At 40.4% G+C, this 25,849-nt stretch overlaps 1 protein-coding gene across 1 annotated transcript in view; it reads left to right on the forward strand.

Moving 5' to 3' along the window:
• Positions 1-10,073: 10,073 nt before the first annotated feature.
• The window catches only part of STK32A (serine/threonine kinase 32A), a 154,599-nt gene continuing 138,823 nt past the window's right edge, over positions 10,074-25,849 (forward strand). Inside the window, exon 1 of the mRNA XM_010591589.3 lies at positions 10,074-10,209. Within this exon, the coding sequence (XP_010589891.1) occupies positions 10,158-10,209 (52 nt within the window). The 5' untranslated portion in view covers positions 10,074-10,157. The remainder of the gene's footprint in view (positions 10,210-25,849) is intronic.

Genomic DNA, 25,849 nt, shown 5'->3' on the forward strand with positions numbered 1-25,849 from the left:
TGAGTGGGAAAAGGATGAGCTGACCCCTGAATGATGGAGCCAGAACTGTGTCTGTGCATAAGGAAGAGCCATTCAAATGTCCTAGGAGAGGGCAAGCTCGGCGTGATCTATGCAAAGCAGGAGGTCAGTGTGGCTGGAGTGGAGTGTACAGAGGAACGATGAACCTACATGTGGCTGGACAGATTGCCAGGAAATGGACAATATAAGGCTTTGCCAACTCTGCTAAAGAGTGTCACTTTCTTCCAAATGCAGTGGGACTCAGTGGACAATTTTAAGACAAGAATTGTTATGTTATTTGGTGTCATCCAGTCAGTTCCAACTCATAGTAACCTTGTGTATAACAGACCAAAACAGTGCCCGGACCTGTGCCATCCTCATAATCATTGTTGCAATCACTGTATCAATCCATCTTGTTAAGGGGGTCTTCCTTGTTTTAGTTGACCCTCTACTTTAAAAACATGATCCTCTTTTCCAGGCATTGGTCCCTTCTGATAACATGTCCAAGGGACATGAGACAATGTCCTGCTATCCTTGTTTCCAAAGAGCATTCTGGTTGTACTTCTTTCAAGACACACTTGTTTGCTCTTCTGGCCATCCACGGTATATTCAATATTCTTCACCAACACCATAGTTCAAAGGCATCAATTCTTCTTCAGTCTTCCTTATTCATTGTCCAGCTTTCATATGCATATGAAGTGATTGAAAATACCATGGCATGGGTGAGGCTTACTTTAGCCCTCAAAGTGACATCTTCGCTTTTTAACACTTTAAAAAGGTCTTTTGCAGTAGATGTGCCCAATGCAATATGTTGTTTGGTTTCCTGACTGCTGAGCTTCCATGGGCATTGATTGTGAATCCAAGTAAAATGAAATTCTTGACCTCTTCAATCTTTTCTCCATTTATCATGATGTTGCTTATTGGTCCAGTTGTGAGGATTTTTATTTTCTTTATGTTAAGGTGTAGTCTTTTATCTTCATCAGGAAGTGCTTCAAGCCCTCTATACTTTCAGCAAGCAAGAATTACATATGATGTGTATAGTATTAAAGTTTGTGTTGTAAGCCACACACATATGTACACACACATATGTATACACACGCATGTGCACGCACACACACGCACGCACACACACACACATATATATATACACATATACACGGAGCTCTGGTGGCATGGTGGTTAAGAGTTCAGCTGCCAACCAAAAGGTCAGCAGTTTAAATCTACCAGCTACTCCTTGGAAACCCTATGGGGCAGTTCTACTCTGTCCCATAGGGTCACTATGTGTCAGAATCAACTCAGTGGCAATGGGTTTGCTTTTTTGTTTGTTTTGGTTATACATATATCTAATATATATCATATATATACACACACACACTGTATATATATAAAACCAAAAAAGACCAAACCCGTTGCCATCGAGTCAACTCCACAGAGTTTTTGAGGCTGTAAATCTTTACCGAAGCAAACTACCACATCTTTCTCCTGCAGAGCAGCTGGTGGATTTGAACTGCCGACCATTCAGTTAGCAAGCAGCCAACCATTTAACCACTGCACCACCAGGGCTCATATATGTGTATATTATGAATACCTATATATTCTGGATATCTACCTGAACAAGACTTCCACGCTGGTTTACTCGTCATTTCACGCTCTTCTCCACTGGGGGGCTCCAGAGATTGTCATCAGTGTCTAGCCTAGTTAGCCACCCAGTGACTTCCTTGTGGCAGTCTCATCCAACAGCTCGGTTTAAAACAGAAACACCGACAAGAGTATGAACAACCTGACAAATAAGAGATTAAAGCATTATCAGCCATAGGTGGTACAACATGGATGGTTCTTGTAAATGTTACGTGAAGTGAAATAAGCCAAACAGAAAAGGACAAATATTGTATGATTTTACTTCCATGAAATATCAAGAACAGGCAAATACATGGAGAAAGAAAGTGAGAAATTATCAGGGACTGAATGGAGGATGAGTAGGAAATTATTCTTTACTGGATACAGAGGTCCTGTTTAAAGAAGTTCTGCAAAAAAAAAAAAAAAAGTGATGAGTTTTGCAAATCACAGAGATAGTTGTACAACATTGTGAGTGTAATTAACATCGCTGAATTGAACACTTAGAGACGGTTAAAATAGCAAATTTCATTTTATATATATTTTGCCACAATAAAATTTTAAAATAAAACACAATCAGCTCTTTGAATGAAGCAGGACTGCATTTGAGAGACTATATATGATACAGTAATAAGATTACTATGCTTTGCAGTAAAATCTCCATATGCCAAGACTTTACATGAATATAGTAGGACTGATTAGTAGTTTCGTTTTAAGCAAAAGGGACTGTACCAGCATTAGAAATATTTATACAACATATCTGAGAAGCATTGGGACAGAATCTAGAAGCCTGCTTATTAAAACGACAACCTCAACAGTTACCCTTTCTGAGGACTTGCTCCGGCCCACTTGGCACCTTGCTGGAACCACTGCTGTTGAGTCGATTCTGACTCATAGAGACCCCACAGGGTTTCTATGCAATAAATCTCTACAGAAGCAGATTGCCATGGCTTTCTCCCTTGGAGCCACTGTTGGTTTCAAACCACCAACGTTTCAGTTAGCAGTGGGTTGCTTTAGCCACATGCAACCACCTTGAATAGGTGTGTTATTATATACATTATTTAATTTTCTATCAATCATGGGTGAAAGGGATGGTCATTATCCCTATTACTCAGGTCAAAGTCTCAGGCCCTTTAAACAAGTTAGCCAACATCTCAGAGCTATTAAGTGGTAGAACTGGCATTTGGATGGACGGCTGCCTGACTCAAGCCCTTGACGCTAAACTGAAGAGGCTGTCAGAGACTTAGTTTCCTGTCTCAGTCCACTTTGTTTGCAGTTTCAATTTCCTCATTGATAAAGTGGATATTGTTATCTCCTCAGAGAAAGAAATAATCCGATAACAATACAGGCCTAACAATTTACAACACACCTCAGATGCCAGAAGAAAATCAAAGCGCTTTGTAAAGTGCCAGGCATTACACAAAAAATTACATATTTTTAGCCAGGGGCCTAATTTTTTCCCTAAAAAAAAAACTCTCTCTCAAAAAAGTATATTCCTTAAAAATATAACTTTTTTTTCCTGAACTTGGTTGCTTTTAGATGTCTTTTGGAACTCTCCCCAAATTCCACATTAAGTGTTCATTTATAGCTCTGGTCTCCTCCTACCAGACAGGTTCTTTCTAAGTAGTTGACAATTTAAAGTGGTGGGAAGAAAGGCAGCATAGGAGATAACAAAGATACCCACTCACTGTGCAGCCCAAATCCCTTCCTTGGGATCCAAATGCAAAATGATCAAGTGTATCAGTTGAAGTTGAAGGTCATTTCAAGTTTAATAATAAATAGGGTAGATGTACCCCATGGCAGAGATGAGGCAAGAGAGAGAAAAAGGGCTATATCATAGAATAATGGACAGACTGAAATATTTGTTCGATGAGTAAATTATGGGGCCTTTATCTTAACAAGACTGCCAATACCATTACCAATTTCAGCAGATAAAATGCATCAGGGACTGTTCTGGAAGCTGGTAGTTAAATGAGGACCAAAGCAAATTGGGCATCATTCCCTCTGTGAAACTCTTCAGCCACAGACACATTTTGTTTGACCAACATGGGTTCTAAAACTGTTTTAACTTGCCAGTGTTTAGAAATAATGGAAGATTTCACACTAAAGCTCTCATTTCCAGCTTCTCTTTAAAAATCTGAATATTTGGCAGTGTTGAGCTGGCAATTCCAGATGGCAGTGAAATGGTGGAGCTGAATAGCCTTGCCTCCACCCCACCCCCAGACCAGACCTACACCCTCCAATTTTTTGCCGCTCCACAACTGCCCCCATCCCACATCATGGTTACTTTACTAAGCAACCTATGTGCTATCTCTCTGTTAGCTTAATTAAGTGTGTGTGACTCTTGGGTTACAGGGAAAACAAGAAGTTTTTTGTCTCGGGTTGAGCATTACAAAAGTGAGGTATGGGGAGCTGCTATGGGAGGGAGGACAGAAACTTCCAGTGGGATGCGTTCATCTTCTTTGGTCCCCTTTCTCCTTCCCCTACCTCCACAGGCAGACCTTGAGTATAACAAAGATGCTTGGAAACACATGGGGGCTGGGAGTCAGGAGACCTGGGTTTAGAAAACATTCCCTCTATTAATCGTAATGTCATACTGGACAAGTCTTTCCGTTCTCAGTGCCTCAATCCTCCCTGGAGTAAAACGGGGAAATCTACTAGACCGAGTGATCTGCTCTGAGATGCAAATAGTTGTAAATATCACATACGTCTCTTGGGCCTCCCCGAATAGTCCAAGTCTGAAATGAAGGAGACTTGTCTTTCCCAATCTAAGACTGCAGCCTCAACCCAACACCCCCCATCTGCCACCGCCAGCAAAGTTGCCCTAGTCTCTTGGCAGGGAGGGTGGTGCAGTGACTTCATGGAAGCCAGGACTCGGTCTGGTTCGGGAAGTTGGAGAGTCTCCGCGTCCTGACAGCTCCAGACGCTGCCAGGCCACCGCCGGCTCCCCGCCTCCGCCTTGGAGCCAAGCCGGCAAGCTTCTCCTCCCACCTCGCCCTCCTGGGGCCCTTGTCCAGCCTCCGCTGGCGACGCAGGGACCCCAAGGAACTGCCTCTAGTCCAGCAGACTGCCGGTCGTTTTTTGGGGCAGTGCGCTGAGCCGGACGCCACCTGAGAAGTTGCTCTCCACCTCCCTTCCCGGCGGGGCTGGGAGCCGCCCCTCTTGGGGGGATCTTACGCTTGGTCTGTGCTAAGACCCCTTCAACACCGCAGGTGCCCGCCCGCCCGCCCGTCCAGCGCAGGCGCGTGCGCTCGCAGCCTCCGTGCGCCCAGGCAGGTAAGTGCCTTTCATTGCTCTGCCGTTATTTCTCGGAGTTCCTCTGTTAGACCCTGTTCCCTGGGCGGAAGCATCAGCTTAAGCTATTAAGAGGCCTGAAGGAAGAAACCAGGATCTCGGTGAGTGGTGTTCTAGATTAAAAAAATAAATAAACCTGTAGGGTAAGGGTATGGTTGGGAAGCTAAGAAGTTAAAAGGAAAGAGAAGACAAAGGCAGCGGGTCAAGATAACTCACAGCAACTAGATATGCGCTGGGACCAACCCCAGCTATTCCATACGCCCTCCCCCAGACTCTGACTGACTCACAGACAGACCTTAATAACTATTTGCTGGCTCAAGATGAGTGGAAATGTTTCTGTTTGTCACATCTAGCTTCTAAGCAAGCAAAAAACTGCCTTTTGATGGTTGGCTTCATCTGCACCAGGATTTTTTTTCCCCAGAAAGGCGAAGGATTTGAGCGTTTTACACCAATAAAATGTGGTGTCTTCACACAATGAACTGCTATACACCACTTAAAAATCAGAAGTCAGAACTCTAGAGATCAGCTTGCCTAGATCTCAAAAGTATAATGGCAAATAACCACAGAGGGATGCAAAATATACCTACTCTATTTGGAAACTCTATGGGGCAGTTCTAATCTGTCCTATAGGGTCGCTATGAGTCAGAATTGAATCGACGGTAGTGGGTATGGGGTTATGATGCCACTTACATGACATTTTAAAACACATGTCATGCATATAAAATCGTAGAAAGTGGACTGTAAAATGCACAGAAGATTCATGATTGTGAATGTCTTTGGGAGGTATGAAGGGGTAATCAATTTGGCTTGAGGGTTATATGGAAATAATGTTTATAATCTTAGTATACAAAGATGATGAAGCAAAGTTGACAAAATATAAACAATTGTTAACTGAGAGTGTTGATAACTTGGTATTTGTAATGGTATTCTCTGTACTTCCTCTATGGCAAATATCTCCAATTTAAGATGTTTTCAAATGCAAACAAAATCACCACCAGCCACATGCTGTAACAATGAAACCTTAACAGTTCTGTCAGAAGTTGCAACCTACTTGCATCACCCCTTTATGTTCTTCAGTTCTTGAATATGACGCATCTTAACCCAGGGAGCCTTAGCTGCTTGGAAAAGCTCACCTGTTGCCAGACCCCCAGAACTATAGGCCAAAAATCAAATGTTGGCATCAAAGAACTACTCTGTTGTTAAGCTGATAATTGGCCAAGCCAAAGTAGAACCTGAAAACTCTCCTCTTTCCTGCAAGACAAACTGATTTTTCTCTTATATTTTCTGTTATTATTTTCATTTCTATGGGTGGTGACCCTCGATATCTCGAAATTATGCTTGTGAAACATTGCAGACTTAGTATACCGGGAGGTCAGGAAGGGTGTGGCATTTGGTAGGAGAAAAAGTACTATAGCTCTACCAGATACCATTGAACGGAACTCAGTATAGAATTGTATGTAAATCAGTTTCTCTTGAGTCGATTCTGACTCAGGATGACCCCATGTGTGTCACAGTAGAGCTGTGCTCCATAGAGTTTTCAATGGCTGATTTTTGGGATATAGACTTTCAGGCTTTTATTCAGAGGTAACTCTGGGTGGACTTGAACTTATAACCTTTTGGTTAGAAGTTGAGTGTATTAACCATCTATACCACCCAGAGACTCCTCTATAGTTCTGGACCATATTCAGCAGGACGGAAAGGATGCTTATATGTTTTCCTGCCAGAGGAAGGTTGATTTCTTTCTGGATATGAGGAAGGATGTCTAATTTGGTTATCCAAGAAAAAAAATAAAATAAAATAAACCCTAAACCACCAAGCCCATTGCCGTTGAGTTGATTCCAACTCATAGCAACCCTATAGGACAGAATAGAACTGCCCCATAGGGTTTCTAAGGAGCAGCTGGTACATTCCAACTGCTGACCTTTTGCTTAGCAGCCAAACTCTTAAGTAAGGAGAAAAAAAGAGAGACAATTCTGAATTGGATTGTGTGTGTTCGCTGTGATGGAGGGAATAGTGAGGCAGCAGCCAAGGTTTCCATCCATCTGCCTGCACCTCCCCTGGCAGTCCTGGGTGGTGTAAATGGTTAAGCACTTGGAAATTACCTGAAAGGTTGGCAGTTCAAACCCACCCAAAGGTACTTCAAGAGACAGGCCTGGTGATTGGCTCCTGAAAGATAGGCTCAATGGCAACTAACAATAGCAGCCCTTCCCAAATTATACAAAAAAGTGGTTGTCTGTTTACTCATTTTTTCTCCCGCTAAAAATCACTGGATCTTTGGTAAGCAAGATTGTCTGCCCATCAGAATGGAACCCTGAAATGTGGAAAATAGTGATAATACTTCTCTCTTTCTCTTTCTGGTTTGACAACTTACAAGGTAAAATGTTGGTACAGATAGTATTGCAAGAAGACAGGATATTTGAGACAAACCTGAAGCGTGAAGAAAAATAAAGGGCAGGATCAGAGTGTGGTGTGAAAGCTACTCGCACCTCAGAGCTTACACACAAAATGAAAGAGAAAGTAGCCTCAGTCTGCTGTGTTAACAATCACAGTTCCTTAAAATCAATGTTCTCTTTAGGACTAATCCTCTCTCTCAAATGTCATCCTTGGTTCAGCTCTTACACCACTCCTCACATGGTCCGAACTCTAAATGCAACAATAAAACACAAAGAGAATCCCATTTCTTCTCTCTAAAAACAACCAAATCCAAACCAGTTGCTGTCAGGTTGACTCATGGCGACCCCATGTGTGCAGAGTAGAACTGCTCTATTGGGTTTTCAAAGCTGCGAACTTTTGGAAGCAGACTGACAGGCCTATCCTCAAAAATCCCCCTGGGTGGGTTCGAACTGCCAGTCTTTGGCTAGTTTTCACACACTTTACCAATTGCATCACCCAGGGACTCTGCTTCTTTCCCCAATAAAATACAAAGTGTATCCCACTAGTTTCTTTCTAACCCCTTTTTTGCCCAGAGAGATGGTTGAGCTTTATCTTCCTGTATCTCAATCTCACTAAATTTCCTCCAACCACCTGTTACCACCTGCTCCCTGCCCCCCCCACAATACCATTTAATTGGTTGCTTCCTAATTGCTGACTCCTTTTTTGCTCTCCACTTAATGATTCCTTTTAAAGTCCATAAGGCACTTTGCCAGCAGTTGGCTTTTAGTTGAAAAGTAGCATTGCCTTAATGAATCTGCCTTCTAAATGAAGGCTTTACTTACATTTTCCTAATGGGAAAACGGACTTTTCTTCTAGACTTGCTCAGGGACTTCTCAAGTTCATTTTTCAGTAACTTATCCTTTTTTTTTTTTTATCCTTAGCCCAAGTTAGCTTGGGATGCTTTTTTTCAGTTCTACCTCTAATCTGTGTTTCCTTCATGTGTAAAAAGTCCAAAAGGAAATCAATCAACACGTGTTAAGTTAAAAAATACGAGATAAGGAAATATAAAAAAAAAAAAATACAGCAACAGCTAGGGAGTCTCTGGGTGTTGAAAATGGTTAAGCCCTGGACTACTAGCTGAAAGGTTGGTGGCTCATATCCACCCAGAGGCACCTCAGAAGACAGGCCTCGTTATCTGCTTCCAAAATATCAAAATATCATAGCCCTGAAAAACCCTGGGGAGCACGGTTCTACTCTGACAAATATAGGGTCAACAGGAGTCGGAATCAACTTGAAGAAGCAAAAGCATAGACATGCAGGTAAATGAGAAATTCTCAGTGGAAAAAATAACAGCCCAAAACCAAAAAAACCAAACCCACTGCAGTCAAGGCAATTATGACTCATAGTGACTTCATAGGACAGAGTAGAACTGCCCTACGGGGTTTCCAAGGCTGTAAATCTTTATGGAAGCAGACTGTTGCATTTTTCTTCCATGGAGCGGCTGGTAGGTTCCAATTGCTGACCTTAACTACTGCACCACCAGGGCCCCAGCTAAAAAAAAATAGTAGCAGCTAACATTTATTCTTTGCATATTATGTGCCAGGTATTGTACAAATTGCTTTATACACATAGTTTCATTAACTCTGTCCCGTGAGCGATATTTCTCCTGTGAGCCATAAGCATGAGATTTGCTAAGGCCATCAAGTTGAACAGAATTTTACAGTATTATTTTATGTAATATCTGGAGTTTACACTTTTCTGGTAGATCTGAAGATCAGGCCTGATGAGTCCATGTTTCCACTTGATAGCAATCTTAGATCTGAGAGCAATTATTACCTCTTGTATGTGAAGCTGGATTGTCCCTACCTTACCCCACTGTCTTACACTTGGTTGCCTTCACTTATTTGCATTACCTGCCTGGTGTTAGGAAGGCATCGATCGGAGTTTGTGACTACTGGCCTAGGTGCTATTATCTCCCCCACTTTAGAGATGAGAGGCTAAGTAACTGGACCAAAGACAAACCAAAACCCAGGACACTGAATCCGATTTCCAATTTCAGGGAAAGTAAAATTCTTTACTGTTATGTTTCATAAGGAAAAAACCATACATGTACATTTTTTTTTTTGAGGCTTTTTAGCTTTCATATACATGATTTAATTGGAGCTTCATAGTGGTCAACAATTATTGAGCACTTACGCTATGAAAATGCTTTGCATGCGTCTTATTAAATCATGTTTTAAATACCTATGAGGTAAGGATCATTATCATCAAGAAAAGAAAAAAAAAAAAAACATGTTTAGAGAAATTCTGTAACTTGCTGGTATGGTAAAGTCCAAACCCAGAGCTTATTCTTTTTACATTGCAGTACCTACCAAGAAAAGGGGAACAGATAGGGAATGCATCTTTATGATTAAAGAAAATTACTGTTATCATTGATCACATCAGGAAAAAAAAGTATAAAATTAGCATGTTTTCTCACCATATAGAGATTCACGATGAAATATTACTTCTATTTTATGGCTATTAGATCATTGCTAACCTCATTTTATATTTTCCTTCATGTTTAGAAAAATATTTTGCTTTCCTCAGACGTTTTAAGTCCAGGTCTTCTGCTAATGAGGCCATGTGGTGGGTTCTCCCATGACTTGATGTTCTTTCATTTCTGAAATTATTTTCAAGCACAAAAAAATCTGTGGGAGGACAGATTAGGGTAATATTTTGGCCACAGTCTGTACTCAGGGTGCTTAGAGTACACCATGTTGTAAGGATATTTTTTTTTTTCTCTTCTAGTTAATGCTCTGAGACCTCTTTTGAAGGAAGATGAGTGCTCCTGCCAGGATAATGTAACAGGAGTGTCCAACTTCTAGGCTGACTCCACCATGGGAGCCAATACTTCAAGCAAGCCACCAGTGTTTGATGAAAATGAGGATGGTAAGAAATTTGTGATGGTTGTGTCTGAAAAATAGTATTTTGCAGAATTCAAATATAAGCTTCTTGTTTCACTAGTTAATGTCAAGCAAGGTATATAAGACCTTTCAGGAAAAGGGTGGGCTGCAAGAAAAGCCCAAGAATCATGAATGCAACAGTTGGATTTTACCTTCTGTTTTCTCTAGAACCTTGGGCAGCTTTCTTAATCGTGAGTGTACCAGTATCCTCCTATGTCGAAAGGAGCTCTGGTTAGGCACATAGTGAACAGAAAACCTTGAGATCCAATGATTTGTTTGTTCTGTCTGCTGTTCCCTTGATAGTTGAGGCTACCCTAGTGCTAGTTGTAATGCTAAATTTCTTATAATTATCAAATTGCATGTGAATGATAATTGTTGCTCACGATAATAGAGTGGAGTCAGGCAAGGTAGATGCCTTCTGAGTTTCCAAGTGGCGCTCTGTAAGGTTCTGGAAATACTGAACAATGTCACACATGGGTTCAAGAATCAGGGGAAAAGGGAAACTTACAAGGCTAGGCTCAGCTAGAAAAGAAATAAAGGCACAGTCCCTGGATTCTCTCTTCATTCCACAAAGAGGGAAGCTGAAACCAGGAGTGGGGCCTCCCATGTCACTCTTCCTCCTTATAGGGGAAGCATGAGAGCAATTTCGCCTGTGTATCCAGGGTGCCATCCGTTTATTGGAGTCCTGGTGGTGCAGTGGTTGAGAGCTACAGTTGTCTGGTAAAAAGGAGGAGTGGGGTCATAACTAATAAGCTGTCCAGGCCTCCCAGAGTGAGCCCCCAGAGTTACTTCCAGAGAGTTCTGCTAAGGGGACCACAAAGGGAAACGAGGATGAAATGAAAATCAGATCTGAGCAACAGTTGTGCTGCCTGTGTGGCTTGAGAAATTGATTTTCTCACTATCTTCAGTTTCCTCAACAATAAAGTGAGAAGAGAGGGTAATCTCGAAGGTTCCCTCCAAATCAAAATGTTCCTGAGCTACTAAAGCCACTTTTCAAAATAGCAAGTAGCTTCTAAATCATTGAGGAAAGTTTTTGGTGATATTTGACTGTTGAAAGAGAAAACTCCAAACAGCAATGACTTAAACAAGATAGACATGTTTTTCTTTCTCATGTAACAATCTAGGCATAAAGTAATCCAGGGTGATATGTGGCTCCAAGGGATTAGAGACTCTGGTTCAGACTAGCTTGTTTCTTTGCTTCTTCTCCATCTCTGGAGTTTTGCCCTCACCCTCGTGGCACAGGATGGCTCACCATCACATCCAGATCTCAGCAAGTGAGAAAGAAGTAAAAGCAGGAGGTTGTACCCTCCCTTCTGAGGATATGATCTGGATGCTGCTCATCGTTTTCATCCGCGTGCCCAAACCCAGCTACAAGGGAGTCTGGATGATTTAGTTTGTTATCTTGTGCAGCCATGATGCTTTTAAAAATACAGAGTTCTGCTTTATTACAAAAGAGGGGGAGAATTTTCAGTCTGCCATCATTGGGAGACAACTAGAAGCTTGACACAACCTTTGTTTTTGAATCTTTGAAATGTGGAGGAACCTTTAAAAACAAAGTATTTGGCTAATCAGGCAGGATGCCTTGTTCCCAACTATTCACTATCAGTTTAGAGGTCCATCCTTACTACCCGTGCAAAATAGTACAAAGGAATCCTGAAATCACATAATTAGGAAATAGTCTTAAGGTTTTTTTTTCCCCCCATTCCTATTTCTGTTGCCTTGTTTTACTTTATCAAGTAGTAACAAGCAAGGATCTAGAGACCAGTGATGTTACTTGATTTTTTTCCTTCTCTAAAATGTAAAACAAGTAGGTTTGGTTTCAATTGTTTGGCTCATTATACTCCCTATGAATTCCGAGCTAAAGTTGTGCATGAGGCTGGTTCTCAGATAACAGAGTCAAAAAGAGAGGCCAGTTTCATGCTTGTAACCTACTAGGGATATGTGTCACTTTAAGGTCTTGTTGTTGGTAGTGGGTGCCGTTGAGTCGGTTCCGACTCATGGTGACCCCATGTGTGTTGGTAGAACTGTGCTTCGTAGAGTTTTCAAGGCTATGACCTTTCAGAAGCAGATCACCAGGCCTGTCTTCCGAGCCACCTCTGGGTGGATTTGAACTGCCAACCTTTCAGCTAGTAGACAAGTGCTTAATTGTTTGCACTACCCAGAGACCCCTTTTTAAGGTATTAGGATAGTATTATAATGAGAAAATAAAAAAAATGTCTCAAACTTCCTTGATTCAGTCAGCCCTTCTTAAGGGGTGCCCAACGAAGCTACACACCCAAAAGATAATGACAAGTAGGAAATAGGGTACCACTTTATAAGTATCTACAACAGACTCTGGAAAAACTAGCTTGGAGGAGAATTAGACTTAAGGACCAAGAGGCCTTTCTTAACACCCTCTAGATCCCCACCATTTTGTTGGCCAGCTTCTCAGCCCAATCAGATGAGCCCACTGCAGCACCCATACAGGGAAGAGCTGAGCATAGCAACATGTCTGTCCATTCCAGAAAGATTGGGCTCTGAGTCCATTTACACACACAGTTGCAAGGCAGCAGGACGTAGAAGGGCAATGAGCCTGTCACCGTGCTAGACACCAAAACTACAGTGGTAAACAAGATGGCCCTGGCCCTGCCCTTGTGAAACCATATTCTAATGGTGGAAGGCAAATGATCAGTAAACAAGCAAATACATAAACCTGATCACTTCAGATTGTGCTGAAGTGCCACCAAGGAAATGAATCTGAGTGATCTTATAGAAAGAGACAGCCTTCTTTAGATAGGGTGTGGTCAGGGTTGACCCTTCTGAGGAAGTGACATTTGAGCTGAAGCTGAAGGAGACAGCCATGTAACAGCAGAACAAGGTGAAAATAAGTCCAAAAAATTACAAAATTTGGGAGATTATTGTCTATATCGTAACGTTTTCTGGTGAGTACAGGTTTGCCAAAAAGCCTATCTCGTTGCTATGTTAACTTCTTTGTTTACAAGATCCTTGAAGGTTTTTTTTTTTTTTTTTTTTGGTGGGGGGGCGAAGCATGTGTATGGGAAAGTCAAATCCCAGTTTTCCAACACCAGCTATGTGGAAAATCAAATTCCACTTCTCTGCCACCTCTGTTCTGACACATATACCACTTCTTCCTCTGATCCTAACCACCTGGATCTAGGCCAGACCTCACAAGTTAAAGGACACTGGCCTCCAGACTATCATGTCTGCCGAAGACCTCAGATACCAACTGCAAGCTTGGTGTCCCCATCACTTCTGACCTGCTGGCTACAAGTTCGGCGTTTTCCCATTACCCATTTAGGATGCCAGCCATAAGCTCAGGGGTTCCCAGGGCTCCCCCTGACTTTTGACCTGCTGGCTTCCAATATTACTCCCTTGGGTTTGATAATCACTATGAGAACTCACAGAACTTACAGAAAACACTATACATCTTACAATTATAGTTTTATTATAGAAAAAAGTATACAAATGAAGAGACTCATATGGTGAAGCCTGGGAGGGTTCCGTGTCCTAAAAAAGGGATGCACTGCCTTCCCTATGTGCACCAAAGGCTTTCACCAACCAGGAAGCCATGCAGCTTCTGTGTCCAGAGCTTTTATTAAGGGATCTCATTATGTAATTCAAATTCCAGTCCCTCTTCCCTGAGGTCTGTCCATGGGTTGACAAGGAGGTTGTTATCAAGCTATCACAAGGTGGGTCTTTCTGGCCTGGCCAACCATCCACCCTCCCCCTCCAAGAATCACCTCATTAGCATAGCTTATTAGGTTAGGTGTGGTCTGGAGCCCTTATCAAAGATAATTCAATCCTAGTGGTGGGTGAGGATTCAAAGGTTTTAAAGTTATATCTCAGAAGCCAAGATCAAAGACCAAATTCTTGAGTAAACTTATATTTTAACCCCACAATATGCCATTCTGGGGAATTTACTTTCATTTTTCATTAAAAATAATAATCCTGTAAAATATGCAAAGTTTATTTGGTTTCTCGTGCAAGCTCTGAATTGAGCACAAGGTAAAATTTTATTTGATTGCTCTGAAGCTCCTTACCAAGGAAAAAGAATGACTAATCAAAAAACATTAATGCCGACATCATTTTCAGTCTCCATATTTTTGTATAAATAATCAAATTGGGCCAGAATCTAGAGCACTGAAACAAGCCAATTATTTTAAAAATATTGTTGAAAGGAATCCCAACATGTGATGAAAAAGTGTTTAATACCTCCTTGAAATTTTTAATATTCTCAATATATAGGTTTGAAAAGAAAATATAAACCAGTTTTCCCAAGCAATATTTCATGATTATGGTCTCATAGAAAAGTATTTTGGTTCACTTTGCAAATAATTAAGAAGTAAGGTAAGACATTATTGGATGTTCCTTGATGTGTGCTCTTCTTGCTAGAATTCATCTTGACACTTTGTATCTCATCGTCCATCCAGTATCTGATCTTGAAAGAAGTATTACATTAATTGCGTATGTTTATCTTTAGCGGGGAAAAAAAAAAGTGTGAGATTTATGCAGCTGTTGAACAGAATAAGATGTGCTCATTTGATTACTGTTAAGTCATCTTTTGCAAAGTGGATCTCAGATAATGCTACCTTTTTTTGTTTAGTGGTTTTAGCTTTTACATTTTAGTCCAAGTCCAAGTCATAATTACTTTTTGCGTTTTAGTAAAGGGAGATTGCCTAGCATGATGCGTTAAGAGCATGGACTCTGATATTGGAAAGACATACACAAGTTGAAATCTCAGCTGCGCCACATGCTAGTCATCTGTGTATTTCTGTGATAAAGACCAAAGGGGACACAGCCTGACTAACCATTAGCAGACACTAGGGTCAATTTGACTAATTATCAAGAATTCTAAAGGGACTTGAAATACCATTTAAAAAATTCCCAAATCTAAATAATTACCAGTGAATTAACCTGAAAAGAAACTTCTATTGGGCAAGTTATTTAAACTCTGCAATCCTCAGATTCTTCCTTTGAAAATTACAATAACTGGACATACTTCACTGAGTCACTGTGAGAATAGAACATTTAGCAAGGTGTCTCACAAAAAGTAACTGTCTAATTAATGCTAATTAATATGATTATTATTTACTAGTGCCAGGGTCTCTTAGCAGAACTCTTCAAAGTACTTCAACTTCCGAGATGAACAAAATTGATTAAGTGTAATTCCATGTCAATGCCATAGTCAATACAACCAACTTACGATTCCATCAATGGAATTGGATTGACAGAATGGCAAATATCAGATCCTACAAAAACTTGCATAAAAAGTCTCTGGAAGAAACTAAGCTACTAACTGGGCAAAGAGAGCCTCATCTGTATCTGGTTTCTCTTTCATATCCCCTGGAGTGATTGATTATATTTTCATTGAAGGCAAAATCAAGAACTCGTTGGCCTGAAAAATCAATGAACTTTACTTTTTCTGATTTAATCCCCAAGCTAATTACGAAAGTAATGCCATTTGATCAACAAACACGGGAAAAATGTCCACCCATGTATAACTGCCATAAAGATATTCTAAGAAATAATACACAAAGGAATTTTGAATTTTCTGAAAGAAAAGGAGTACAAAGGATATTTGTTGAAATACTCATAACAAATTTTTCTTTAAATTTGCCTTATTGCCTATATCTCAGTGTAGTATTTTGTTCTTTTTTTTTTTTTTTTGCTTGTTTTATTGAAACAAACCAACATTTTAGTAAGTCCAATAACAGGTTTTCAGGTTGATTTATACCTTAGTTATCTAATGCTGCTATAACAGAAGTACTGCAAGTGAATGGCTTTAACAAACAAACTTATTCTCTCAACAGTCTAGGAGGTTCGAAGTCTGAAATCAGGGTGCCAGCACCAGGGGAAGGCCTTTTCTCTGTGTTGGCTCTGGGAGAAGGTCCTTGTCATCAATCTTCCTCTGATCTAAGAACTTCTCAGTGCAGGGACCCTGGGTCCAAAGGACATGTTCCACTCCCAGTGCATCTTTTCTTGGTGGTTTGAGGTCCCTATCTCTCTCCTTTCACCTCTTGCAAGATAAAAGGTGATGCAGGCCACACCCCAGGATAGCTCCCCTTACATAGGATCAGGGCTGTGACCTGAGTAAGGGTGTTCCATCCCATCCTAACATCTTTAAGATAACCTAATCTTGCCTCATTAACTGCAGGCAGTGATTAGGGTTTACAACACATACGAAAATAACTTCAGATCACAAAATGGAGGACAACCACACAACACTGGAAATCATGGCTTAGGCAAGTTGACACTTGTCTTGGGGGGACACAATTCAACCCGTGACAATTTAGAAGAGAATTTCCACTGAGCAGGACAAAGTGACCCTGTTTGCAATTCAGGGTCTAGGTAATGGAAGAGGTCTCACAATCATCAGTAATGTGTCCTTTTAAGTATATACAAAGAACATACAGGTGGTAAAGTTGGCTTAGTAAAACCAAGAGACAACCCTCTTCTAAAGTATTATAGCTATGAAAAGTTGGGCTAAGTAAAAAAGGAGCTCCAAAGAGTTCACAATGCCCTGAGTTTTCAGAGAGAGGTCAATTATTACATTACTCTTCAGGCTTGCTGAAAACTCAGTGTTCTACTTTCATTTGGTAACACTTGTCTCCTAGGATACGTGGCTGTTTCCGGTTTTCCAGCATCTTCTTCAATGACAGAGGCATTGTGGTCCTTCGAAATGCTGAACCAAGAAAATTGACCACATATTTGCAATCCAAAAGAAATGGAAGATTACTGAATTGATTCCAATAATGAAGGACTTTGAAAATCACCTTTAATATTTATGCAACTGGATGAGCAAATGAATTTCAGGCTTTCCCATCTCAAACATAAGTAAAGTTGTCTTACATTATATTTATTATTTAGCCTTAGAAATGATTAGAAAAGGGAAAGGAAACACTCTCTAGCTAAAATTGGCTTCTTAAAAGATTAGGTCATCTTAGGCAGTTATCAGTCCATAAGGACTTTTGTCAGAACCTCAGACCTAACAGCTTATAATAATGAATACTTCTGACTTGTAAGAGTTTTATTTCCCCCTTCAGAAGGATTGGGAGAGATAAGGGAAACAAGCTGGAAAGTCAAGAAAAGAGATTTTAAAGACTCAGCTAGTGCTTCCAAGGTGCTTGTTCCCTGAACAGTGAGTTATGAGTACGTGTTGAGGAGAATGGGGATTCACAATCTCATTAGCATATTAAAGGCTCTGAAAAGTCCTGCAATATTGGAATCTCAGTATTCTGATATTTTTCAAACTTATTTCAAAATGAAACCTTTTTTTTTTTTTTGGTGGAAAATGTTTTAATGTCTTCTGGAATATACTGTGCTGTGGATCAGTTTGGGAAGCAAAGATCACAATCACATCCATTCTTTTTCTATTGGAAACATTATTTCTTCTCATTTGTTTTTTCAAAGTCTAATGGCAACGAGTTACTGTATAAAAAATCTCTATGACTAAAGAATGGCTATGCTGCTTTTTAAGGTTTCCTCACCACAGAGTCTTCATGTAGCACAACTCATGCTTCCTCAGGCTTATAAGTAAAACACAGGTAGCTCAGCTTACTTCCGGGTTGTTGGGCCTTTCATATTGCTCAAACCAAATTGTAGTCTCTGCTAATACCGTTTAGTCCAAGTAGGAGTTAGATTTGGCGATATTATTCTCTTTTCTAATCAAGAAGATTTTAGTTCCAAGACTGTCTTATAAACTCTGGGAAAGTAGTTGCTGATTATAAGATAACACTGGGACTATGCTATCCAGAGCTGTATAGGAATTTTTTATTATTCTCTCGAAGCTACCTAGGTTGGAACACTACATCTGTAAGCCAGACTCAATGCTCGAACAAGCTGATTGGCACACCGATGCTAACATCTTCAATGAGAATAGCAGAGAAGGTATTCAGAAGAGCAGACAGCTTCTATTGTGCAGCTTTGCCAGTTCAAATTTTATTACAGTGACCACTGCAGAAATCTCATTGAAATAGATTGAATTATGCAGAAAAGTGCCAATATTTTCTATTCAAAACATTGTTTCTTCTCATTGATTTTTTAAATACAGGGAAAACATCTTGACATCCTCCCATACAACTTTCAACCTTTAAAATAGAATAATGGCAGAAAGTTATTTGTAAATATCTTCAAATAAAATGCTAATTTTGACACTTTGAACCAAAGCCCAGACATCTGAACATTTTCTTTGATGTTATTATCAAAATCTGATTAAACCTAAGCTTTGAAAAGAGATGGGGGAGTTGGAGAACACAGAGGTGTGCAGGTGGAAAATATATATAACTGTAGGAGTCCTTAAGCACCCTTGGCTTAGGTAATATGGACAGAATTTCATTAATTTTGGAAAACTAGTGATATGCAGATCCTACAACCTTACTTGCTGAAAGTTAAGAAAGAGGACTTGAAGCACTTACTGATGAAAATCAAAGACATCTCAATATAATGAAAACAAAAATCCTCATAACTAGACCAATAAGGAACATTATTACAAAGGGAGCAAATATTAAAGGTTTCAAGAATTACATTTTACTTGTTTCTACAATCCATGCACATGGAAGCAGTGCCAAGAAATCAAATGACATATTGCATTAGGCAAATCTGCTACAAAAGACCTCTTTTAAAGTGTTAAAAAGTAAAGATGTCACTTTAAGGACTAAGGTGTGCCTGACTCAAGCCACCTTATTTTTAATCATCTCATATGCATGGGAAAGCTGGACAATGAATAAGGAAGATGGAAGAAGAATTGATGCCTTTGAATTACAGTGTTGGTAAAGAATATTGAATATACCATGGACTGACAGAAGAACAAACTTGTCTTGGAAGAGTACAACCAGAATGCCCCTTAGAAGTGAGGATGGCAAGACTTCATCTGTTATGCTTTGGGCATATTATCAGGAGGGACCAATCCTTGGAGAAGGAAGGACATCATGCTTGATAAAGTAGAGGGGCAGTGAAAAAGAGGAAAACGCTCAAGGAGATGGACTGACACAGTGGCTGCAATGATGGGCTCAAGCACAACAAAGATTGTGAGGATGAGGCAGGACTGGGCAGTGTTTTGTTCTTTTGTACTGTCATGGATTGAATTGTGTCCCCCCAAAATATGTGTCAGCTTGGTTAGGCCATGATTCCTAGTATTGTGTATTGTCCACCATTTTGTCATCTGATGTAACTTTCCTTTGCATTGTAAATCCTACCTCTATAATGTTAATGAGGCAGGAGTAGAGGCAGTTACATTAATGAGGTAGGACTCAATCTACAAGATATGGTTGTGTTTTAAGTTGATCTCTTTTGAGATATAAAAGAGAAGCAAGCAGAGAGACGGGGATCTCAAAACAACAAGAAAGTAGTTCAAGGAACTGAGCGCATCCTTTAGACCCAGGGTCCCTTTGCGGAGAAGCTCCTAGACCAGGGTAAGGTTGGTGACAAAAACCTTCCCCCAGAGCACAGAGAGAGAGAAGGCCTTCCCCTGGAGCTGGTTTGCTGAGTTCAGACTTCTAGCTCCCTAAACTACGAGAGAATATATGTCTCTTTTTTAAAGCCATCCACTTGTGGTATTTCTGTTATAGCAGCACTAGATAACTAAAACATGCACATAGGGTTGCTTTGAGTTGGAACTGACTTGAAGGCACCTAACAACAACAATGTTGGAAAGATAAAATAGAGTCATGGATTGACTATAATGGGCTAAATCTCCAACATTCCCAGTAGATAAACTGAGCTCTTGTGTTATGTAGGGCTGCTTTCAATGCTGTTTAGCAATGGAAATGGCCAGAGGGACCCCTAAACGGTATTACATTGATCTTTTTCAACCTAAACTCAAAAAAACAAACTCACTGCCTTTGAGTCAACTATCGACTCATAGCGACCCTATAGGACAGAGTAGAACTGCCCCATAGAATTTACAAGGAGCACCTGGTGATTTTGAACTGCTGACCTTTGGTTAGCAGCTGTAGCTCTTAACCATTACTCTACCAGGGTTCCCAAATGATGCAATGGGGACAGATAGGAGACTATTTAGAGATAACCTGTGTAAACGGGGACTTTCATCCTGATATAGTCTCAGTAAAAAAGAGGGATTTGGTGGGGACTCTCCATTTCCAGTTTTGAATGATTCACTTTTACATAAACTATAATGCCAGAACGAGATGCTCAATAGCTTCAAGAAAATCTCTGGTCTTCCAGCAGATTCTATTGCCTTCAGGAACCAGTAAGGTAATATAAATGGGGGAAGCTAGCCACATTGGAGGAAATAGAAAGTGATAATGCCTATGGCAAATGGAAAATGCATGCAGCATATTACATTCAGATTCAAGTTTTCAAGAAAATAAAAAGTCATAAAACATGACTGGGATTAAATCTAGATGTCAGCCCATCAATCCTAGTCCTGTAAATTACATAGGGATTTCAACTAAGCATTAATATGTGACCATTCATTAATGTTTCATTCGGAAACACAGGCATAAAGAACCAATGACGGAATAATATTGTTAAAATAGGACATTGAGCACAGTTTATATGGTGAAAGGACTGAAAAACTCATGGTTATAGATTTTGGATTCAATAGACTGGTGCAGACTTCCTGTCCCCCTATTTCTTTCCTTTCTGGAGGCATATTTATAGTAAAATAAATAAAATTAACCATGTTTTATAATTGAGTAGCCTGTATCTTTTGCTGTTTCTGAAAATGCCTGAAAGCAAGGATCGGCACACATTTTCAGTGACAGGCCAGCCATATAGTAAATATTTTATGCTTTGCAGATCATGTGATCTGTCACAACTACTCAATTCTGCCATTGTAGCATGAAAGAAGCTGGACATAATACTTAAATGAATGAAAGTGGCTGTGCTCCAGTAAAGCTTTATCTATGGACACTTAAATTTGAATTTCATGTAATTTTCACAGTTCATGTTATTATTTTGAATTTTTTCAATCATTTAAAAACATAAGAACCATTCTGAGCAGGTGAGCCACACACACACATATACGTGGTGGGCCTGATTTAGCCTGCAGTCTGTAGTGTGCTGACCCCCGCTCTAAAGTACCCTGCAGATTTTATTTACAAGCTCTAGGAGCCTCTTTGATATCCATCCATAACCTTCTGACCTTAAATCCAGAGTCTTGGCAAGGAGACTGGAATCTGTTCTCTGTAGATGCTTAATAAACCTACTCTTGGCCTATTCTCTTATGGTTGATATGTGTGCTCCAGTGGAAGTACTTGACCATAAAATCTAGTGTTTTGGAGGATAAAATGTTATTTTATCCTGATAATTATACAGACTGGGTCCATATAAATGGTCACAAGCTGCAATCCATTTAAAATAGCTGGGTAGAATTTGCTTCCTACTAGGGACATTTAAGGGGCCCTGGTGGTGCAGTGGTTAAGTGCTCAGCTGCTAAGCTAAAGGTCAGAAGTTCAAAACCACCAGCTGCTCCACCAAAGAAAGACGTGGTAGTCTGCTTCCACAAAGATCTACAGCCTTGGAAACCCTGTGGAGCAGTTCTACTCTGCTCCGCAGGGTCCCTATGAGTCAGAATCAGCTCTATGGCAATGGTTTTGGTTTGGGTTAGAGACATTCATTCAACTGGGGGCCATCCAACAGTTGGGGGTGCTGGTCCCCCCATCCTGCTCCACTGTCCTTTTACTTTGTGATTTGTTCCAAAAAAGTAGTCTGTATTTCTGACCTCTGAGTAATTTCATGAATTATGGATCCAGGCAGCAAGAAAAAGAAGCTGCCAGTGCCCATTGCTTGATCTTGGCACCAGTGAGGCAAGTCAGTAAATCCCAGACCTCCTGGGCACTGCATTTCATAAAAGGGGAGTGCTGACAATGCAAACAGCTGCCATCCACTGGCCTTAGAGGCCACTCCTCTGGAGAAGTTCCGACTTTATTCCTAAAGGACTCGCCAGGCTCCACATGTATTCCCAGTAACGAGTGCCGTCGAGTCGATTCCGACTCATAGCGACCCTATAGGACAGAGTCACCACATGTATTAGCAGCAACTATTTGTGGCTGGCCTTTTGAGATGATAAAGGACTAGTGGGCACCTTGTGTCATTTTTCATTTATGAATTACAAGTGTTATACTGTACAGTCTAGGCTACTTTTAAGTTTAGCTAGTACCATGCTATCATTGAAGTTAAATCAGTGGCTCCTAAACACTAGCCTATGGACAAGTGCCCCCCTATGACCAAGTTTTCTTAGTCTGTGGTGAACAGAGAAAAATAAGGACAGGGTATTGAAATTTTCATAAAGTTAAAATTATTAAAATTTTTAATACTGAGATGTCTTTTGTAGTATTTTTTGGTTGTTTAGTATTTAAGGATCATGAAAATAGAATTTTTTTTTTTAATAGAGAGAATTTTGCAAGTGACTTACCTCCCTGATTCCCAGTTTCCTCATCCGTATCAGAGGGCTAACGATACTATCTGCCTCAAATGGTTTTTGTAAAGATAAAAACAGATTATCGATGTGAAGTGCTTAGCATAATGCCTTTGTTGCTGTGTGCAGTTCAGCCAATTCCAACTTAAAGATAAAAACAGATTATCGATGTGAAGTGCTTAGCATAATGCCTTTGTTGCTGTGTGCAGTTCAGCCAATTCCAACTTAAAGAGACCCTATAAGACAGAGTAGAACTGCCCCGTAGGGTTTCCCAGGCTGTAATCGTTAAGGGAGCAGATTGTCAGTTCTTTTCGCCTGCTGATCTTTCCATTTGCAGGTGAGCACTTAACTATTGCACCACTAGGTCTCCTCAGCATAATGCCTATTATTGTTGTTGTGTGCCATGTTTCTCAATTTTTATTATCATTTTCATAATTGTAGTTTTAATGCCCTAATCGGCAATTAAAAATAGCCACCCAATACTGGTTTCCTTTCTCTTCTCTAGTTTTATTTTTTTGAAGGGGTGGGGAGAGGAGAAGTCTGATCTGTGAAATCTAAATATCGGGAAACCACTTATTTAACAAATGAGTACCAGGCACTTTCTTTTTCCTTCCATCCTGGGAATATAATAGTGAGCAAAACAGATACAGTTTTGGAGCTTGTATTCTAGGGGATTTTCAGTGCTGGTGGCGTAGCAATTAAGAGCTACATCTGCTAACCAAAAAGTCAAACCCACCAGATGCTCCTTGGAAACTCTATGGGGCAGTTTTACCCTGACCTATAGGGTCACTATGAGTCAGAATCAACTTGATGGCAATGGGATTTTGGTCGTATGCATGCAAAAGCTGGACAATGAATGAGGAAGACCTGAGAAGAATTGATGCCTTTGAATTATGGTGTTGGTGAAGAATATTGAATACAGACCATGGACTGCCAAAAGAATGAACAAATCTGTCTTGGAAAAAGTGCAGCCAGAAGGTTCCTTAGAAACAAGGATAGCGAGACTTTGTCTCACCTACTTTGGATGTGTTATCACAAGAGAACAGTCATGGAGAAGGACATCATGCTTGGTAAAGTAGAGTTCAGTGAAAAAGAGGAAGACCCTCAACAAGATGGATTGACATAGTGGGCTCAAGTATAGCAATGATTGTGGGGATGGGCAGGACGAGGCAGTGTTTTGTTCAGCTGTACATAGGGTTGCTATGACTCAGAACCCACTCCATGGCACCTAACAAAAGCATTCTAGGGCAGAAAGCAGAATAAAATAATTTTAATTTTCAGTAGGTGCACTTATAGAATACCTAGGTGAAGTTTAAAAAAAAAAAAGGTCACCTGTTTTAATTAGGATGATTGAAGTCATCTATGTGAGAGATGATAGTGTCTGAACTAATGGGGTGGCAGTAGAGATGGAGAGCTGACAGCTGATTCAAAATATATTTTGAATGTAGAACAGTTAAGAGTTACTCGTGGTTTGGATATAGGGTAAAAAGGAAAGAACAAAATCAGGATGAATCCTACGATACAGGAGATGGTGAGAGTTGGGGTAGAGGGGCTTAGGACATGTCTAGGCATAGCTATTAGCTGTATTTTGGGTTTGTTTAGTTTAAAATGATTATGAGACCTCCACACTATGAGGTGAAGGAGAAGGCTGGGGTTGAGTGCCCAGAGATGAGTGGAGAAGTCTGTGCTGGAGATATGAAGAAATGGTTTTTAGTCCTATACGGATTGATGAGTCCCCCTTGGAAGAGAATGTGGTTAAAAAGTAGAAAGGAAATCCTGATATTAAAGTCAAGTAAAGCAATCCAGCAAAGGAAATTGAAAAGAAACAGCCAGTAAGGGAGGAAAAATATGTATCTCGAAATTTGAGAGAAGAGTGTTTAAGAAGTAAAGATCAGTCATTTGTACTGAATACTACTACGTGGTTGAGTTAGGTGAGACTTTATATATTAGATTGGTCAACATGGAAGCTATTGGTAACATTGACAAAAGTAGTTCATTAGTGCTATGGAGGTATGAACCTACAGTGAGCCTAGTGACACTATAATGAGCTAGGAGTGGATGGGAGATTAGGAAAAAAAGACAGCAAGTGTAAACAACTCTTAAGAAGTGTTATGTAAAAGGAAGCAGAGAAATGAGGCAATAGCTGAAGCTGAATCTGATATCAAGGGAGAGTTTTTGTTTTTTTGGTTTTTTTTAACAGGAGATACTAGACCATGTTTATGCTGGTGCAGGTTGGCAGCCACCACAGTTTGTCTGGTGGGAGGCTAGCAAGAGGCTGTCATGGCGGGGAGTTCTGACCCACCCCCACCTCCCTATTTAAATATTGAGTATACTCTGGGCACAGAGGTTTAAAGATCCTTGGGGGTCACCCTTTGTACCCAGTCCCCTGCCAAGACACATCAGCATGATGATTATGAAATCCATTAAAGTGGCCGTGTGCAAAGAGCTGGAGATAGAAAACCAAAAGGGAAGAACACGCTCGGCGTTTCTCAAGCTGAAAGAACTGAAGAAAAAATTCAAGCCTTGAGTTGCAATAGTGAAGGATTCTATGGGGAAAATATTAAATGACGCAGGAACCATCAAAAGAAGATGGGAGGAATATACAGAATCATTAAACCAAAAAGAATTAGTCAACATTCTACCATTATAAGAGGCAGCATATGATCAGGAACCGATGGTACTGAAGGAAGAAGTCTGAGCTGCACTGAAGGTATTGGCAAAAAAACAAGGCTCCAGGAATTGACATGGTATCAACTGAGATATTGCAACAAATGGATGAAGTGGTGGAAGTGCTCACTCATCTATGTCAAGAAATATGGAAGTCAGCTTCCTGGCCAACTGACTGGAAGAGACCCATATTTATGCCTATTCCCAGAAAGGTGATCCAGCCAAATGCAGAAATTATCAAACAATATTGTTAATATTACAGGGAAGCAAAATTTTGCTGAAGATCATTCAAAAGTGTCTGCAGAAGTGTATTGACAAGGAACTGCAAGAAATTCAGGCCAGATTCAGAAAAGGACGTGGAGCCAGCGATTTCATTGCTGATGTCAGATGGATCCTGGCTGAAAGCAGAGAATACCAGAAGGATGTTTACCTATGTTTATTGACCGTGCAAAGGCATTGACTGTGTGGATTATAACAAGTTATGGATAGCATTGCAAAAAATGGGAATTTCAGAACACGTAATTGTGCTCATGAGGAACCTTTACATAGATCAAAAGGCAGTTGTTTGGACAGAACAAGA

This window comes from Loxodonta africana, chromosome 2 (genome assembly GCF_030014295.1).
Source record: "Loxodonta africana isolate mLoxAfr1 chromosome 2, mLoxAfr1.hap2, whole genome shotgun sequence".
Lineage (NCBI taxonomy): Eukaryota > Metazoa > Chordata > Mammalia > Proboscidea > Elephantidae > Loxodonta > Loxodonta africana.